The sequence below is a fragment of the Alligator sinensis genome, unplaced genomic scaffold (assembly GCF_000455745.1).
Source record: "Alligator sinensis unplaced genomic scaffold, ASM45574v1 scaffold1332_1, whole genome shotgun sequence".
In the NCBI taxonomy this organism is placed as follows: Eukaryota; Metazoa; Chordata; order Crocodylia; family Alligatoridae; genus Alligator; species Alligator sinensis.
In genome coordinates this window covers 14035-31819 of record NW_005842965.1, presented here as the reverse complement: position 1 = coordinate 31819, position 17785 = coordinate 14035, and the positions used below count along the sequence as shown (strand labels likewise).

The window sequence follows — 17785 nt, the reverse complement described above, 5'->3', positions numbered from 1 at the left end:
GATGCAGAACCTCAGGGACTGGCTCAGTGGGCACCCTGGGCCTTGCTGGGGGGGTCTCACTGGTGGGCTGGGCCCCCACCCCTTGGCTATTCTGCTGCCCTGCCCCAGGCGCTGGGCTCCCGGCAGCTCTGTTTAGCTAGGCGCACTGTACACAGTTGATGCTTGGACGAGACCAGCCAAGCAGGTGCTCCCCCTATGAAGCGGGAGCGGTGGGATGGAGGGAAGTGCCCTGCACCAGGGGGTGCTGGGTCCCTTGAGGCTCCTGGCATCACCCCGCTGCCCTCCCTGTGCAGTGCAGGCATGGCCGTCTCTCCTGAGGCCCCTAGAGCTGTGGCTGGGGGGCCAGCCTCTCCTTCCACCTGTGGGAGCACGAGCAGGGCAGAGGCAGCTCTAGGCTCCCTTGAACCCAAGCCAGTGGAGATGAGACGCCAGGCTCCGTGATGTGGGTGCCAGAGCAGTGGAGAACACGAGACCTCATGCAACAACATTGTGGGCCGGTTCCCCATGCTCTTTGCCTGCCTCTGGCTTGGTGAGCACTGGGGCCCTGATCCTGGCTCAGGGTTGGGGCTCATTCCCCCCGTGCAGGGCAAGGGAGTGGGGCTGGCCAGGCTGCATTTGGTGGGGCGGGGGGGCTGGAGAGAGCCCTGGGGGTAACGGGGCAGGCTGTAGCTGGCATAGAGCAGTGAGAGCCCCCCCAAGGCCCAAGGACCTGCAGGGCTGGCAGCTGGGCACAACCAAGCAGGGTGGCTGTGGCTGGCTCACCCCCACACTGGGCTGCCTGCCCTGTCCCTCTGGGGCGCGGGGAGATCCCAGAACGCTTCTTTGGGGGTCTACAGCATGGACCCACCTGAGCAGAGGGGCTCCCCGTGGCTCTGCTATGACCCAGGGAGCTGCCCCAGGCCCCTAGTACAAGGGGGGGCAATAGGTGGGGGTGGGGGGGGGCCTCCTGGGCATCTAGCATGGCACTGCCTTGCCACCCTGCCCTGGGGCCTGGCTGTCTGGAAGCTCTACTCAGCTAAGCAGGCTCAGGTGGGTTCGGTGCCTGCCTCGGAGACTAGTTTCCCCCCCACGCCCATGACCAGAGGTGGTTAGGGTACCCCCCACCTCCCCCCCAGTGACCCCTGGAGCCAGGTTAGAAATGAGCACAGCTCCCATTTATGTTACATCCCATATACACATTGGCCTGTACATGCACGTGCACTTGATGCAGGGTGGAGGCTACCCCTGGGGCTCGGCCGGGGCTCCTCCACCATCATCCCGGGGCCGGCCGTGCAGCTGGACGTCGTGCAGGTGCAGGGTGGGGGCACCTGGGTCCTTGCCCACACCCTGGGCGGGGTCGGCAGCGCTGGTGCGGTCGGGGTGGTGGCGCCGGACGTGCTTGACCACCTGGAACTTCTGCTTGGCGCGGTAGGCACAGAAGTGGCAGAAGAAGGGGCGCAGGTCAGTGTGGGTGAGGAAGTGGTGGCGCAGGCCAGCGGCCCAGCGGAAGGCGCGCCGGCACACGCCGCACACATAGGGCCGAGCCTCGCTGTGGGCCCGCAGGTGCGTGCGCAGCAGGAACCGCGTCTTGAAGGCCTTGCCGCACTGCTCGCACATATGAGCCCGTGCCTCCCGGTGACGCGTGTCCCGGTGCACCCGCAGCGCGTCCGCCCGGTTCGTCCGGTACTCGCACTCCTCGCAGCCGTATGGCTTCAAGCCTGCATGACGGCAAAAAGGGGGTCAGCGGGGATGCAGGCCCCACCCTGAGGTCCCCAGGGGTGGATCCAGGGGCTGCAGCCCAGGCGGGGGCTGTTCCCTAGGCTGTGCCAATGCTCCTGCTGGGACTCAGCCCCGCAGGGTCCTGGCTAGAGGCTCTTGCCCCCCACGCAGGCTCAGCCCCCCGCTGCTTTGGGGGCAAGAAATGTGCCCTCCTGGGGCCCCTCCAGTCCCACCTGCAGCTTAAACCCAACAGCCTGGCATAGCAGCAGCATTTCTATTCAGGCAGCAGAGGGTAGCCAACCGATTTCACGGCTCATCATCACCTCCCCATTCCTGCCAATCTCTTCGTGGCACAGGTGTTAACGACCCCCTTTTCTTTTTAAGTTTCAATGTTCCATCAATCAAGCTCGCCTCTCTGCCTTTCTGCTGGCTGCTCCTGGTCATGATGCTCCCATTTCACAGCCCGGCAGGTTGTTTTTAACCTGTTCCCGTGTCACTGTATCTGTTCTGCCTTCCATCGTCAGTGAAACAACCCAGCCCCGGGCCCCTGGTGTGGTAGGACAGCTTCTGGTTTCTTTCTAGCTGGAGATAAACACGTGTTGTTTCACACGTGATGACGCCCCTCTCTGCTTGCATCCCCCTTTGCAGAATCCTGGATCCGCCCATGGGGCCAGGTCAACCTCTGTTCCTCCAAGCTAGGGGCACTGGGCTGGCACTGCTCTGGGTGGCAGGGGTGAGGACAAGGGCCACAGTCTCCCGCACAGCTCCGTCTTGGCCCTGCCCAGCTGGCCGAGGACAGCAACAGCCCACTGTGTCCCCGGGCCCCCGCATGGCCCAGCCCCTTGTCCTACTGCTGCTGCCCAGCCCTTGCCCACGGGGAGGTGGGTGTATCCCAGTGCCCATCCCTATGGCCCCTGGAAGCAGGGGGCATGTCCCCCACCGGGAGCCAGCCTATGGCAGCCCCCAGCATCTGCTCTTCCCAAGGAGACTGCCCGCTACCCCTTGGCCGGACTGGCTGGGGACGGCCGGGGCAGTGCTTTGCCCAGCCCGGCTGTGCCCTGCAGCCTGCCCCCCGCGTGCCTGGCACTCACCTGTGTGCTTGGTCATGTGGTACTTGAGCTGGTTCACCCACTTGCACTTGTAGCCGCACTCGGGGCACAGGTATTTCCGCTCCTCCTTGTGGATTCGCATGTGGTACTGGGTGGAGATGGGCAGGCAGGTCAGTGGCTGGTGGTTCCCCCCCAGCACACCCCCAGCTGCCCATCGCTGTCTCCCCTGGGCCAGGTGCACCGAGGCACTTCCCCTGGGGCCAAGACTGCGCCTGCCCTGTGTCTATTAGCAATGGAAAGGGCGAGTGCCCATGATGTGGGGAGGCAGAATGTGAAGCTGACGCCGCGTGGCATCACAAGCAGCCCATGCTGAGCTGGTTTGGGCTCTGCTGGCCACAAGGACCAGTCCCTGGCAGAGCCCGCGACTGGGATGGGCTTCGCTTCAGCGCCCAGACACCTGCCTCAGACAGGGCGAGAGCGTCAGGACTGTACTCGTGGAGGGAGAGGCCAGGACTGGCTGCCCGCTGCCCAGCCGGGACGGTGAAGGACTCGGCCGTGGCTCCAGGAGAGCATGGGGCAGAGACTGAGTCAGAGCTTGTGGCCTAGGACCCACCTGCCTTCCCACACCCGGCTACACTGCTCACGTGCCTACAGCTACCAGGGGCTGGGCTTGTCCCTCCTGGTGCCCACTTCCACCCCTGGCTTCCCCCCCGGCCAAAACAATGCAGCAGGGCCCGGCTGCCTGCCAGGAGCTGGAGGTGCCACAGAGCCCTGCCTTTGCTGGCCATACCCCGGGAGCTGCTGTCAACCCCCCGGGGTGTGAGCAGTGGCCTAGGGAAGCTCAGGGCTGAGGTGCCCAGCTCAGCAATCCCGGAGGGTGGCCCCATGGCCCTACCCAAAGGCCTCTTAGTCATAATAGACCCATGGGGTTGGGGTCCTGGCTGACGGATGCATGGGACCAGTGGGCCTGCAGCCACAAAGCAGCGGTTCCCAGACAGGCACAGCCCCAGGGGGCCCCCTCCTTGCTCCAGGGCACCTCTGGGCTCCCTATGCCAGCTCACCTTGAGGCGTGAGGGGTCGGCACATGTGTAGGTGCAGAGGTGGCACTTGTAAGGCTTCTCGCCCGTGTGGATGCGGATGTGCCACGTGATCTTCTGCTTGTTCTTGGTGGTGTAGGCACAGTCCGAGCACTTGTAGACACGGGTGCCGCCGTGGCCCTTGACGTGGTGCTCCAGGACCAGCTGGTGGCGGCAGGTGAAGTCGCAAGAGGGGCAGGCCAGGGGCCGGTCAGCAGCAGGGGCGGCAGCCGGTGGCTCATGGCTGTCCACGTAGTGCCGCACCAGCTGCTGGCGCTCGCGGGCAGCGAACCCGCAGAGTCCACAGCGGTGGCTGAAGTGCTGCTGCTGGCGATGCGTCTCCAGGTCGCGGCGGGTCGCGAAGGCCTCGTGGCAAGCCCCGCACTCGAGGCGAGGCGGGTGCTGGCGCCGGGCATGACCCCGCAGCGTGGCCCGGCTGCGGCACTGCAGACCGCAGTGGGGGCAGCGGCAGGCGGCGGGCTCGGCGTGGCGGCGCAGTGCGTGCTGCTTGAGGGCGGTGGGCGAGCTGAAACGGGCGTCGCAGCGGGCGCAGGGGTAGAGTGGCTCACCCCGATGGCAACTGTTGATGTGGCGGGGGATGTCGTTCTGCAGGTAGCCGCTGTAGTCGCAGAGCGGGCAGAAGTGCGTGGGCGTCTTCTCGTGCACTCGCAGCCGGTGCAGCCGCAGCTTGGAGTTGGTGCCGAAGGTCTGGCTGCAGCTGCCGCAGGCGATGCGCCCCACGCCCGTGTGCAGCGACTGGTGCGCCTCCAGGCGGTAGCGTCGCGTGGTGCTGAATTCGCAGTAGGGGCACTGGTGCGGCTTGAGGCCCTCGTGCGTCACGCGCACGTGCTGCCCCAGGCCCCGGGCCTGCTTGCAGGTGAACTCGCCCTGCCTGCACTGCAGCGCCGGGCGCTGGCTGTAGCGCCCACGGGGGGGGCGCCGGTGCCGCCGCAGGGGGGGCGCGGCAGAGGAGGGGGGCTGAGGGGCAGTGCCACGCCGTGTCCCGCAGCCCCGCTGCGCGTGTGTCCGCAGGGCCCGTTCCTGCTGGCAGGTGAAGGGGCAGCTGGGGCAGGACAGGCGGCGCCGGGGGCGCAGCCCGGCATTCCCAGGCCCCTCAGCCTCTTGGGGCTGGCCGTGCTGCTGGGCGCGGTGGCTCTCGAGCGCCTGCCGGCTGAAGGCGCAGGCGTTGCAGCGCAGCTTGCCTTGCTCCACTCGGTACTTCTCCGATGGCGTCGTGGGGGCACCGGCGCCTTCCGGTGCCGTCTCGCTCACGGCTGGAGGGGCCGGGAGCACTGTGGCTGGACTGGCTCCCGGAAGCACGGCCTCAGGGAGGGGGCTGCCTCGGTCCACGGGCACTGGCTCCGCTTCCAAGGGAGGCTCCGGGACCCGGCTCCCCACTGCCCCTTCCGTGCCATCCTCTGTGGCCCCAGGCTCCGGGCTCCCCTCTGCTGCCTCCAGGACACCCGTGCTGTCCTCCATGGCCGCAGACTGGGGGTCCTGCGGGGGATTCCTGGGCTGCTCCGGCCCCACCAGCTTGGGCGTCCGGCCCTTCTTGAGGAGGACAGGGCACTTCTTAAGGAGGTGGGTGTTGAGGCCGCGCTGCTGCTTGAAGCTGGCACCGCAGCCGTGGCACAGGAGCGGGGTGCGCCGGGCCTGGCAGCCAGCTTTGGCGTGCAGGGCCAGCGCACGCTCCTTGCGTGTGACGTAGGGGCAGGCACGGCAGGGGAACACCTGGCGCTCCGTCTGCACCACCAGCATCTGCACACGCCCCTCCAGCACCAGCGTCTCCGCTTGCTCCTTGTCATGCTGCCGCAGCGCCGGCAACTCCCACTCTGCCGCGGGCTCGTCCCCGGGCTTGCCGCCACCCTCCTCCATCCCTGCTGTCATGGTCTGGCCACTCTCTCCCATCCTGCCGGCCATGGGTGAAGCAGGGTCCTGCCCTGCACTGGGATCTCCAGGCCCCTCCAACAGGTCCCGGCTTGGCCTCCTCTCCATGCCAGGGCTGCCCACATTGCCCTCGGGTGCCCCAGCCACATCCGGCTCTTCCTCAAAGTCAGCAATGTCCTCCAGCCCAGGGGTGCTGTCCTCTAGTGCCAAGGCCTCGGTGGCACTCAGGATGCCGTACCCAGCCCCAGGATCCTTGCAGCCCTGAGCCTCTGCAGGGGCCGTGCCCTCCAGCACCACCTGCGCCGAGACCTCCAGTGTCTCCAAGTGCAGTGTGCAGCCATCCACGGCCTCACTGGATGTCCCACCCTCCTCCGTCGCCACGTTCGTGCCGCCTTCCTGCTGCCCTGCGGCTAGCTCCGGCAGCGGCTCTGCACCGGCTGGTTCACCATCTTCCTCTTCCTCTGGGGGCTCCGAGCTGGCCCCCTGCCACGGCTCCTCCCCAGCGTGACATCCTGTGGCCTCATGGGGTGCACCGGCTTCCTGCTCCTTGCTGGCGTAGTGCTGCAGCCAGTCCTTGTCGCCGGGCACGTAGCCGTGGGCCTTGCGCTTGTGGAAGAAGAGGCTGGTGTTGCTGAAGGTGCAGTAGGCGCAGAGGGCGCAGCGGAACTCGCGCTGCTGCGTGTGCTTGCAGTTCTCGTGGCTGCGCAGCGCCTGCTTGTACTTGCTCTGGTAGCTGCAGTAGCGGCACTGGAAGACGGGTGCCTGGTAGCCCTGTGCGTGCTTGGCCTGCGCGTGCTTCTGCAGCTCGTATTTGCGCTTGCAGGCGAAGCCGCACACCTCGCACATCAGGCTCTTGCCCTGGTGCCGCAGCTTGTGGCTGCTCAGCTGGTCGGCCCGGTGGCACCGGTACGAGCATTGGTTGCACTGGTACCTGCCGGGAGTGGAAGGGGGGAAAGAAATGGCCAGAGCTGGGTCACAGCAGCCCCTCTGCCCCTCCCTGGATCCCCTCAGGATTGGGCCCAGCTCTGCCTTTCAGCGTGCTTCCCCAGTCCCTCCCGCGTGCCTCTGCGCTGCCCCGTCCATGCAGGGAGCCAGGCTCCAGGCTCTGGGCCTCAAAAGGCCCATCCAGCAGCTGACTATGAGGCCTGGGTAGCCCATCTGGCCCCGAGCACCTCTGTGCTGCCCCCACATGGGGGCCCTGGAGTCACCCCCCAGGGCCAGACCCACACAGGTGACCCCAAAACAAGGCTGGCATGTATCAAGGTGCTGCCAGCCCCACCTGGTGCCCCCCTGGGCTCCGCTACCCGGCTCAGCCCTCCCCCCAGCTGCTCCGGGCGGTACCTGAGGTCCCCAGTGTGCTTGCGCATGTGCACGTTGAGGTAGTGCTTCCACTTGGTGACGTAGCCGCACTCCGTGCACATGAAGTCCTTGGCGCTGGAGTGGGTCAGCATGTGTTTGGACAGGTAGCTCACGTCCCGGCACGTGAAGTCGCACTGCTCGCACTTGTGAGGTTTCTCCCCTGTGGGAGGGAGCCTGTTACCAGAGGGGCAGGATGGCCTGGCCCAGCTGTGCTGTGGAAGGGGCAGCCGGCATGGGGCACTGGTGTCCCGGGACAGAGACCCTCTGGGGCACGGGGGAGAGGAAGCCCTAGAGCAGCCATGGCTGCTGGGATCAGAAGCCTTGGACCCCCGAGCTGTCCCCAGGGCAGGCTTCTCTGCCACAGGCAAGACAGACCCATGGTCTGACCCAGGACCATCCCGGTGTCCCCGCTGACCGGCACCCAGCGATGCAGACACCCCCCAAGAGGAGGCAGGAAGATACCAGGCCCTGGCTGCAATGTGCTGGGTTCCTGGGTTGTGCCAAAGCCCCTGTGACCCTCTGCTCAGGTCAGAGGTGCACAAATGCTGGTGCCCACATGCGCTGGCCCCATGGGATGGAGCAGGCTGGGCTGCACACTGCTAGAGAGCTAGGCACGGCAACCATCCACTTGCACCACGACTGACCCACAGGCCCCGTGGCAGGTCGGTGCCAGCCCCAAGAGCCCTGGCACAAAAGCCTTTGACCCCCCACGCTGGGGCGGGCACCCCCTTTCCTCCTGGCTTACCACAGCCTGCACCCCTCCTAGTGCCAGGGGTGGAACCCAGGAGTCCTGCTGTCGGCGTGGCCCTGGCAGTGGCAGGACACTGGAGAAGCCCCTGATTCCCACCTCCCCTCCCCCCCGGCCGGGGCCACGCACCGGTATGCAGGAGCGCGTGGCGCATCAGCACCCTCTTGTGCGCCGTGGCGAAGCCGCACTCGCCGCACTTGTGGATCTTCTCGTGGGCGTGCATCTTGCCCAGGTGGTCGTGGAACTCCACAGGGTTGAAGGTGGTGTAGGGGCAGAAGCCGCACTGCAGCCGCTCGCTGCCGGGGTGGCCCTGGCGCTTGTGCTTGCGGAAGACGTGCTTGTTGGAGCAGATGAAGTCGCACTGCTGGCAGTGGAAGGCGTAGTGGGTTTTGCGGTGAGTCTCCATGGCCTCGGCCGTGCCGAAGAGCAGCGAGCAGGCGTGGTACGTGCACTCCACTGCCTTGAGGCCATGGGCCTCCTTGAGGTGCCGTGTAAAGTCCTTGCGGTCCTCGGTGCCGTAGTCGCAGCCACCCTCGAAGCAGCTAAGCCGCTTGGGCTCGGTCTGGTGGCTCTTGAGGTGCTCCTTGAGGGCCTGGCTGAGCTTGAAGGGCTCCTGGCACACGGGGCAGGCGTAGACGTCTGAGTAGAAGTTGGAGATGCCCTCATGCATGCTGGCCATGTGGCGGTTGAGGGCGTTCCTCTCCACTGAGCGGTACTGGCACAGAGGGCACCGGTGGGCCTTCTCGCCCGTCTCCCGCAGCAGGTGGATCTTCAGCTTGCTCTTGCTGGTGAAGAACTTCCCGCAGTTGGGGCACTGCAGGCTGGGGTCGGGGAAGTGCAGGTGCAAGTGCTCCACCAGGTGCGTCCGCTTCTTGAAGCAGCGCTTGCACTCGGGGCACATGTGGGTCTTGAACAGGGACTCCGACCCCTCCGCCACATCCCCTGCAAAGTAAATGGGCATCAGCCTGCACCCGGGGGAAGCCCAGGGCCTGCCCATGACTCCCCGGCTGGGGGATCCCAAGGAGAGCTGTGCCACCTGGAGCAGCGGGAGATGGGAGAGGACCATGCCCAGGTGCGAGAGAGGGAAGCAAAGTGCCACGGCCAGCTTGGAAACAGAAGATTAAAGAGGCCGAGATAAAGTGTCACGATCTCCCTTTACAACTCCACGGGGCATCTGCACCTTGAATCCGGTGCCCAGCCCTGGTCCCACGCCTTCAACTGCAGAACTAGAGAAGGTGCAGAGAAGGGCAACACGGATGATGGGTGGTAGGAAGCGCTTCCACAGACTGCGAGGGTGGGAAGGGACCTCAGGAGGTCACACCTAGTCCAACCCCTGGCTCCAGGCAGGACCAGCCCCAACTACATCATCCCAGCTAAGGCTTCGTCTACCTGGAGCTTGAACACCCCTGTAATAGTAAGGGCTTTGCTAGTTTTGTATGCTGACTCCATAGTAGGCCAGCGAAACAGCACGTAGCTTCTTGCTCTGCGAGCGTGACTGAACTGTGAACCTAGACAGCAGACTGTTGTAATACAGGGGAATGTGGTAAACACCAGGTGTGTTGGATCATGACTCATCCCGAGCCTGAGATAACCAGATGCCTAGTTCGAGATAACGTTATTTACTCCAGACTATATAAGCTGTACATTCTTAAGGTACGAGGAGTTCCTCCACTCTGGCAAGAGTTTTGACTTGTGCGGAGACCCGGCACAGACTATCGCATCCCCGGGATTGGGACGCTCCGGGGCCGGGGGAACTATGCGGGGTGGCGGCTGCTGCCTAGAGCCGATGTGAACTGCCCATCCTCTCTGCTCTGTCCTATTGCCTGCCTCTGCGAGTATCCTTAAATAAAGCTTTGCAAGGGCGAGAACAACCGTGAGTACGTCCTTTGTTCAAGCGCAGGGAATCTTCTGAACCCAGTAGTTCATCCTAAGACAACCCCCAAGGCTGGAGACTCCGCCACCCTCTGGGGAGCCTGCTCCAGTGCTTCGCCACCATCCTAGTGAGAAAGCTTTTCCTAATATCCTACCTCAACTTTTCTTGCTGCAACTTGAGCCCATTGCTCCTTCTGTCATCTGCCCCCACTGAGACCAGTCCAGCTCCATCCTCTTTGCAGCCCCCCTGCAGGGAGCTGAAGGCTGCTATCAAATCACCCCTCAGTCTTTTCTTTTCCAGACTCAATCAACCCAGTTCCCTCAGCCTCTCCCCACCAGTCCCGTCCCCCAGACCCTGAACCATTTTTGTTGCCCCCGCTGGACTCTCTCCAATGTGTCCACATCCTTTCTGTAGTGGGGGCCCACAGCTGGACACCGGACCCCAGACGTGGCCTCCCCAGTGCTGAACAGAGGGGAAGAATCACTGCCCTCCACCTGCTGGCACCGCTCCTGCCAATGCGTCTAGGTTGCCGTTTGCCTTCTTGGCAACAAGGGCACACTGCTGGCTCCTGTTCAGCACTGGGGACAAGTCACTAAACACATCAGGTCCATGCTCAGCAGTCAGTGAACAGGCAAACAGGTTTGGGACAATGAAGAAAGGAACTGTGAGCACAACAGGAAGCATCATGAGGCCCCTTTATAAGCCCATAAGGTGTCCACACCTTGAATTGGTGCCCAGCTCTGGTCCCCACAGCCCCGGGAGAGTAAAGAGCTGCATAAGGTGCAGAGCAGGGCAGCAAGGAGGCCGGGGGCTGCGGAGGGGCTTCCCTAGGAGCAGAGACTGAGGCCAGGCCTAGGAGAGATGCTGGAGGGAACAGGAGCAGGATCTGCACTGCACTGAAGGGGGAAGAGAAAGTCCCCGGGGTTTATTCCTGCCTGTCTCTGCCCAGACAGAGCTGGGTCCCGGCACAGGACAAGCAGGCTGGCAACTGCCAACCAGGCCCAGGCCGTCCTGTCCCCCCATGGGGCATTCAAGGGGGGACTCGTGGCCCCAGACGTGGTTGGAGCTGAGAGCGCAGCCGGATCCACCAGGGACTGGACACGTGCAGGGAGGAAAGGGGCACGGGGAGCGCTGGGGCAGGGAGCGAGGGGCACGGCCTCTGCACCAGCCCTGCCGGGACCCTCTGTGCTGGAAGAACAGGGGAAAGCCCTGCTCGGCCGCCAGCTCCGCTCTGCCCCGGGACATGGGAGACGGGGCAGGACGGACCTGGGGCTGAGCCAGGATGTGGCAGCTCAGTTGTTCTTAATTCATGCAGGGGGGCACAGAAGGGCCCTTCTGACCGCCCAGTCAGAGGGTGCAACACCCTGAGCTGTGTTTGCTGTCTTCAGGCTGCCAGCCAGTCGAGGGCCCTGGGGTCTTCCAGGCTTCTGGGCTTTGCTGGTTGCCACGTGTGGCCAGGAAGGGATTTCTCCCCCTCCTGTTGCTGCGGGTATTGGTTTTTCCGTCCCTCAGCAGCGCTGGGTGCTGGCTGCAGCCCAGGTTGGGGCTGTGCCAATGCTCCTGCTGGGACTCAGCCCTGCAGGCTACAGGCTCTTGCCCTCCACTCACAGCGCCTTGGGGAGGGGGCAGGCAAGGGATCTGTCTCCTGTTCAACCTGGGGGGTTCCCCTCCCTCTGCAGCGGGGACACGGCCTGGGCCTGGGCTCTCTCCACCACCCACCAACCCCCTGGCAGCAGCAGGACGTTGGCAGACCTGGTCCCCCCCCTTTCTCAGGGACAGGGGCATCGTGCGGCTCTGAGGTTGCACATGGGGTTGGTCTGGGCTGGTTTGGACAGGGCTGATCCCGCCCCGGGTTGGGGGTTGGACTCCACGTGACCTCTGGAGATCCCTTCCAGCCTCGCTGCTCCGATTGTGAGCAGCCTGTGGGGAGAGCTGCACGTGAGTGGCTGTTCACTGTGGCCGTTTGGCTGCCGGGGACCCAGTGAACTGAGACGCAGCCGGGCAGGGCACCAAGCTCCCAGTCTGGCTCTCTGGAGACAACCCTCAGAGGTAACAGCTCAAGCATGGCCAGCAAGGACAGGGTGCTACTCCGAGCAAGACCAGCAGCGTAGGAGCGGGATGAGTGACCAGAGGAAACCCTCCCACTGCTAGCGCTTGACCCCACTGCACTGGCAGATGCCTCGCTTGACTTCGGCTCCCACTCCGGTAACCACTTGTACAGGCGCGATCCACTTCGACCAACCACCAATGCTCCAGTCCGCACTGAGGGGGCAGGAGCCGAGACCGGCCCCCTGAGCACGCTGGTGTGGGCTTTATAATTGGACCAGTGCTGGCTTTGACGGCTCTGTTAAAGCCCTCTGGCTGCTCCCACCACACACGTGAGCCCCTGTGGTCATCGTGTCAAGCTGCACGGGGTTGTAGGGGCTCAGGGAGCTGGCATGCCAGAGCCCTGGAGTCACTCCCCCTCCAGATCCTGAGGCATCAGAGCTTGGACCAGGCTGCCTACTCTGAGCACCAGCTGGTTGTCCCCAAGGCAGGAGTGCCTATCTACACGGGCAACCTGGACTCACGGTGTCAGGACCCCAGGGCACCTTGCAGGCCAAAGGCGCCTGGCCCTCCCTGGGCACAGGACTAGGTAGCTTAGGTCAGACCTCGTGGCCCTTCAAACACAGGACCGGGCGGCCTGAGACCTAATAGCAAGGCAGCAGAAGAGACTTCCTGGGGCGGAGGGACTCTGCAGCACAGGAGGGTCCAAGGAGAGGCTAGATGGGCGCTGGGCAGGGAGGGTCGAGGTGCACCGATGCCTGTGCTCTGCTGGGGGTGTCCAGGCTGGGGCTGTGCTGGCTGCCTGCCCCTTGCTGTTCCATGTGCCAGGAGGGTTTTAAGCCTCCCTCAGAGGTGCTGGGTGCTGCTGCAGCCCAGGCTGGGGATGGGGACTGGGCTGTGCCAGTGCTCCTGCTGGGATCAAAGCCAGAGGGTCCTGGCTAGAGTGTCTTGCTCCTCCGCTCAGGGTCAGACTTATCACCACATTTGGGGGCAGGAAGGGATTTTCCCCCTGGTCGGTCTGGGGCTCTGGAGTGGGTATTAACACCCTTTTATAGAAGCAGGGGGGTGGCGGCCGTGGTGCCCTGCTTTCCTGGGTGCAGGGTTGGGTGCGAGGTCTGTGCTGTGCCAGGGCTGACAGTCATCTTATGTAGAGTTTAGTTTATGGTTAGATTATGGCCCGGGCTGGTCTGGACAGGGCTGGTTCTACTTCAGGCAGGGGTCGGGCTAGATGTGAGCGATGGGGGCATTCCTTCTCTATCATTCTGTGATGGTCACCTTACGTATAGGTTAGAGGACAAATTTGTCTGGGCTGGTTTGGATGGGGCTGATCCTGCCTCAGGCAGGGCTTGGACTGGATGTGGCCCCACAGGTCCCTGCCAGCCCCACGGCTCTGGGATTCTACAAGTCCAGCGCCGTGTTGGGGCCGGGTGCCTCAAGCCCTGTGCAGCTCGTGCCCTCAGCAGGCACCAGGGCAGCAGGCAGGCGAAGCTGCCCCCAGGCAGCCTCAAATCGCATAGTGGCCTGATACCAGTGGCCTAACGATGGCCCCAGCTGCCTGCTCAGCGCCTATCAGAGGCCTCTGGCCGCCCTGGGCTCCTTGTTCTTCTGTCCCATCCTGTCGCTTTCTGGCGTCCTGGCCCCTGGGTCCTTCCTACCAGCTTCATCCTGGCGCTCAGGTCGTCTGCGACTCCTTGCTCCCGAGTCCAATGCAGACAACACCTGCCCTCTGACAGCGGCTGCTGGCTCTGGTGTGGTCACTGTCCACGTCCCAGTGCTGTACGGCTAAAGCTGCCTACTCTGGCCCCCCTAGCCAGTGACTCCAGGCTGAAACCTCGCTCCTGTTCTTGACCCCCACCTCGCTCATGCCTCTCACAGGTGACTGCCTATGTCCTGGGCCCTGCCTCCTGGCTCTAGCTGGCCCCTAACCCCTAACAGCTCCTGCTACCCAGGATGGAGACCTTGTAGGGTCAAGCTCCAACTGCCCCCCACCAAGTACCTGAGGCCTGCTCATCCCCACATCAGGCCATGCAGCCAGGTGCCGCAGCTCATGCCACTGTCCTACCCTGCCCTGTGACATGTCAGCCAGGGTGGCACACACCAAACACCAGCTGAGCCAAGACAACCGGGATTTCACGGTGCTGGCCACAAGCAATGTGGTCCTATGCTCAAGCCAGCATGGCACGAAATGGTGGGACCAAGGGACTCCCGCCTTCCCCACCAGGCCTCATCAGCTGTGTTTTCCAGCCCCCGTCTCTCATGAGCTGCTGTTGGGGGGAGCCCGAACACCAACTCGGCTGCCCACAGGGCCATCCTGGAGGCACCCAGCAGGGCACTGGGGGACTCTACCTTTGAATCGCTGGGCCCGAGGGGCCTTGGCCTTCCTGGTGGCTGCCTCACCAGTGCTCTCGCCCTCCTCCTCGTCCAGAGACTCGTCCCCACTGCTCTCAGAATCGTCCTCCCCAGCCGACGCCTGTCCGTCTTCATGGGAAGTGTCCTCGGGGGCGCTGTGGCTGCCATCCCAGGCTGGTGGGTCAAGGGAACATGCCACCTCCTCGGAGGCCTTGTCATCGGCTGCAGAAGAAGAGTGCGTTGGCTGTCTGACTCAGGGAACCACCCCCTACCCTGCTCCCAGAGATCTCGTTTCCCCATCCCACAAAGCAGAAACACCTGCTGGGGACCGACCCCTGGCTCAGCTCAACAGCAGCCCTGATCCCTCCTCTCTCTCCGCCTGGCACATTTCTAACCCCAACTTGCAAAACAAGCCCAGAAAGGGAGAGACCAGCAAGGCACGTGCAGAGAGCCCCAGGCCCACAATAGATCCCACTGTCTCCATCCGGCCCAGCAGACCCAGTACCTCCTGGGCTTTCCCTAGCCCCATCAGCACAGAGCAGCAAGACCCATCGTGAGCCCTAAGGCCAGAGGACTGAGCTGGGAGAATCAACCCTAGTTCCCACCTCAACGAGTCTGGCACACCTCTCCCTGGCAGGAAGGGGTGGGTTAGGAGGCTGTGACCAGTGCTGGGTCACCACGGCCAACGTCGAAGCCAGCCCCTCTCCCTGCTGCGTCTGCTCGTATGCCACTTCCCAGCTGTCCTGCCCCCCCCAACAGATACTAGGGGTCCAGCAGGAGGCACTCACATGGGACTTCTCCAGTCCTGGCAGCAAAGTCACGCATACCACGGCTGTGGGGCTCCCCAGCTTCCGCTGACTCTGGGAGGGTCTCCCTGACCCCTGCCACGTCCAGGAAGATCTCTGTAGCCCCCGCTGGCTCGGGGCAGTGGCTCTTCGCGTGCTGCTGGAAGAGCTTGATGTTGGCACTGACGAATGGGCAGTGGGTGCAGTGGAAGGGGAAGTGGCTGCGGTGATGCTCCTCCATAGCTGGGCTGCTCAGGAAGAGCAGGGGGCAGGCACGGTAGACGCAGGAGATGGGTATTGCTTGGTGCACGCGGCGCACATGCCCGCGCAGCTGCCTGCGGTCCCCAGGCAGGAAGGGGCAGCCTGGCGCGGGGCATGCCGGGGTGACCGTGGAATTGCGGTGCGTCTTGAAGTGCTCTTTGAGTTCGCCGGGGAGTGCAAAATCCACCTGGCAGATGGGGCACAGCAGGCGCTCACCTGCACAGTTGAGGTCTCTGCCCTGCCTGCCTGTTTCCGGCAACCTCTGGGGCGGTTCCTGGCAGAGACCTGGCCCCGCTCCGGGTCCCTCGGTGGTGGGTGCTGCCAGCTGGGGCGTGCTGGGCAGCTCCAGGGACTCGGGGGCTGCCAGTGTGAGGCACTGGTGCTGGGTGAGCAGGCCAGGGTCGGAGAAGCTCTGGCCGCATCGCTCACAGAAGTACAGCTCCACCACCTTGACCAAGACCTCTGCAGGGGCGAGACGGAGAGCGGGAGCGCGTTACCACCGCTGCGGCCCAGACCGGGAGCATGTCGCCTCTGGGCTGTGAGCTGAGGATGAGGAGGACGATGAGCTCTGGAGACTGGGTGGGGTGGGCCAGCTTTGGCCCTGTGCCCAGCAGACCCATATCCCCGCTATGAAGGCTGCTGCTAGGCAGACCCAAGCACAGCAGACAGGCTGGCGCTGAGCAGAGCAGTGAAAGGCTCAGGGCAGTTACAAGCCCCATCTACATCAGAGGGACCAGTCTGCCCCCCCAAAAGGAGACCAGGGCAACCAGCCTGGCTTCTCTGCAGCGCTCCCCCAGCAGAAGGGACCCTGGGGAAGGCACAGTGCATTTGCAGCCCATCCTGCCACAGCCACTGATTTAATGCAGGGGGTTCTACCTATCCGGCTCTATCAGTCCACAGGCTGGATCCAACCTGGCATGGCTCCACAGCCCCGTGTCATCCAGCCTGTGAGGCTCCTTGCGAGTCCCCACAGTTGCTGGCAGGGAGAAGCAGTGGCTGCTTGAATGGCTGCCCCATCGCCTGATATCCAGACCCCTAGGGAGCCCCACAGGCCAGACAATGCAGGCCACAGGCTGGATTCAAAGGCAGCTTCCCCTGCCTCCTTGTAGCCAGCTGCTGAAACACCAGCCCTGGTTATGTTGCAAGTTCCCCACCCCGTGAGGTGCTGGCTGCAGCCCAGGCTGGGGCTGTGCCAATGCTCTTGCTGGGACTCAGCCCCGCAGGGTCCTGGCTGGAGGTTCTTGCCTCCCACACACACGCTGCCTTGGTGGGGCAGGCAGGGATTTGCCCCCTGCTCAGCCTGGCCCGACCAGGCGGGATTTCCCCTCTCTCTGCAGTGGGGGAAAAGCCTGGGCCCTCTCCAGCACCCAACAACACCCCTGGCTGCAGCGGGATGATGGCGGCTACAGCCCCCCTGCTTTCCCAGGGGCAGGGGTGGAGGCAATGCCCAAGGCTGTGTCAGGGGCGACTGTGTCGTGCAGCTCCGAGGTCGCCCACAGGGTTTGTCTGGGCGGATCCTGCCTCAGGCTGGGCTGGGACTAGGTGACCTCCGCAGATCCCTGCCGGCCCCCCAGCTCTGCGAGTCTGTGCTCCAGACCCTGGGGTAACTCGCATCTATGTGCAAAGCCATGGTCTGCTCAGTGCGAGTTCACGTGTCCGGCTCCTGCTGACAGCTCACAGTCTGTGGGCTCAGGTCGGCCCCCAGACGGTTCCCGCCTGCTCTGTGAATGCCTGGGCCGGCCCCTTGCCCTGGTTCTAGCTGCCCAAGGAGCGCCGAGTTGCAAAGCCACCGGGAACACAGCCCACACACACCTCCGCCCGCCCGTACCTGTGGCACTGCCCGGGTTGCTCAGCGCCACATTGCCCGCCATGGCCTCCACGAAGATTTCCACGTCCTGCACTCCCGTGGGTGCCCCCTCCGCCAGCAGCAGGCTCTGCCTCACAGCCAGCGCCGACGGACCCGCCATGCCGGCATCGGGGCCTCTGCTGCGCCCCGTGTCCGCCGGGGCAGGGAGCAGTAGCTCGGGGCACAGGGCGTCCATGTCTGCAGCCACCGTCTCCGCGCTCATCTCCTGGTGCTCGTGCTCAGCCCGCCGCGCTGTGCCGGGGAGGGGCCGAGCTCTGCAAGGGAGAGACCAGGCACCTCTGAGTCCCCTCCACCCCCACGCCACGCAGGGACTCTCAGGACACGGGGACCTGCGGGTACGCGGCACCGAGACCGCCGAGGCTCTCACGGGCTCGTTATTTGGGGCGCTCCCTCGCGACAGCTCAGGCAGGCCCCGATCTCAGGGGCTCTGGGGGCAGAAACCCCAGGGCTGGAGGGGACCCGAGGAGACCAGGCACCTCTGAGTCCCCTCCACCCCCACGCCACGCAGGGACTCTCAGGACACGGGGACCTGCGGGTACGCGGCACCGAGACCGCCGAGGCTCTCACGGGCTCGTTATTTGGGGCGCTCCCTCGCGACAGCTCAGGCAGGCCCCGATCTCAGGGGCTCTGGGGGCAGAAACCCCAGGGCTGGAGGGGACCCGAGGACCCGTGACTGTCAGCCTCCCCGGGCTCACGGGGGAGGCTCCGAAGCTGCCGAGCACCCCGCGCCCCGGGGCTACGAGCTGCCGCCCGAAGCTGACGGAGCAGCAGCCCCCCCAGCCCCCGC

At 64.5% G+C, this 17785-nt stretch overlaps 2 protein-coding genes across 4 annotated transcripts in view; one reads left to right on the top strand and one right to left on the bottom strand.

The window, feature by feature from the left end:
• Window positions 1-962: 962 nt before the first annotated feature.
• On the bottom strand, window positions 963-17320 carry ZNF142 (zinc finger protein 142). The gene is made up of 8 exons (XM_014526143.2): window positions 16960-17320; window positions 14874-15593; window positions 14083-14307; window positions 7947-8759; window positions 7052-7229; window positions 3809-6641; window positions 2790-2895; window positions 963-1697 (listed from the first exon to the last, which is right to left on the bottom strand). Exons 1-8 carry the CDS (start codon window positions 17198-17200, stop codon window positions 1219-1221), a joined length of 5595 nt encoding a protein of 1864 aa, XP_014381629.2. The 5' UTR covers window positions 17201-17320; the 3' UTR covers window positions 963-1218.
• The window catches only part of LOC102386059 (mitochondrial chaperone BCS1), a 19055-nt gene continuing 11414 nt past the window's right edge, over window positions 10145-17785 (top strand). For 2 of the 3 annotated variants that reach the window (XM_025192734.1, XM_006036455.2), the window contains exon 1: window positions 10145-11895. The gene's annotated coding sequence lies outside the window, so the exon portion shown is untranslated. The remainder of the gene's footprint in view (window positions 11896-17785) is intronic. The other variant, XM_025192735.1, reaches the window with a different exon arrangement.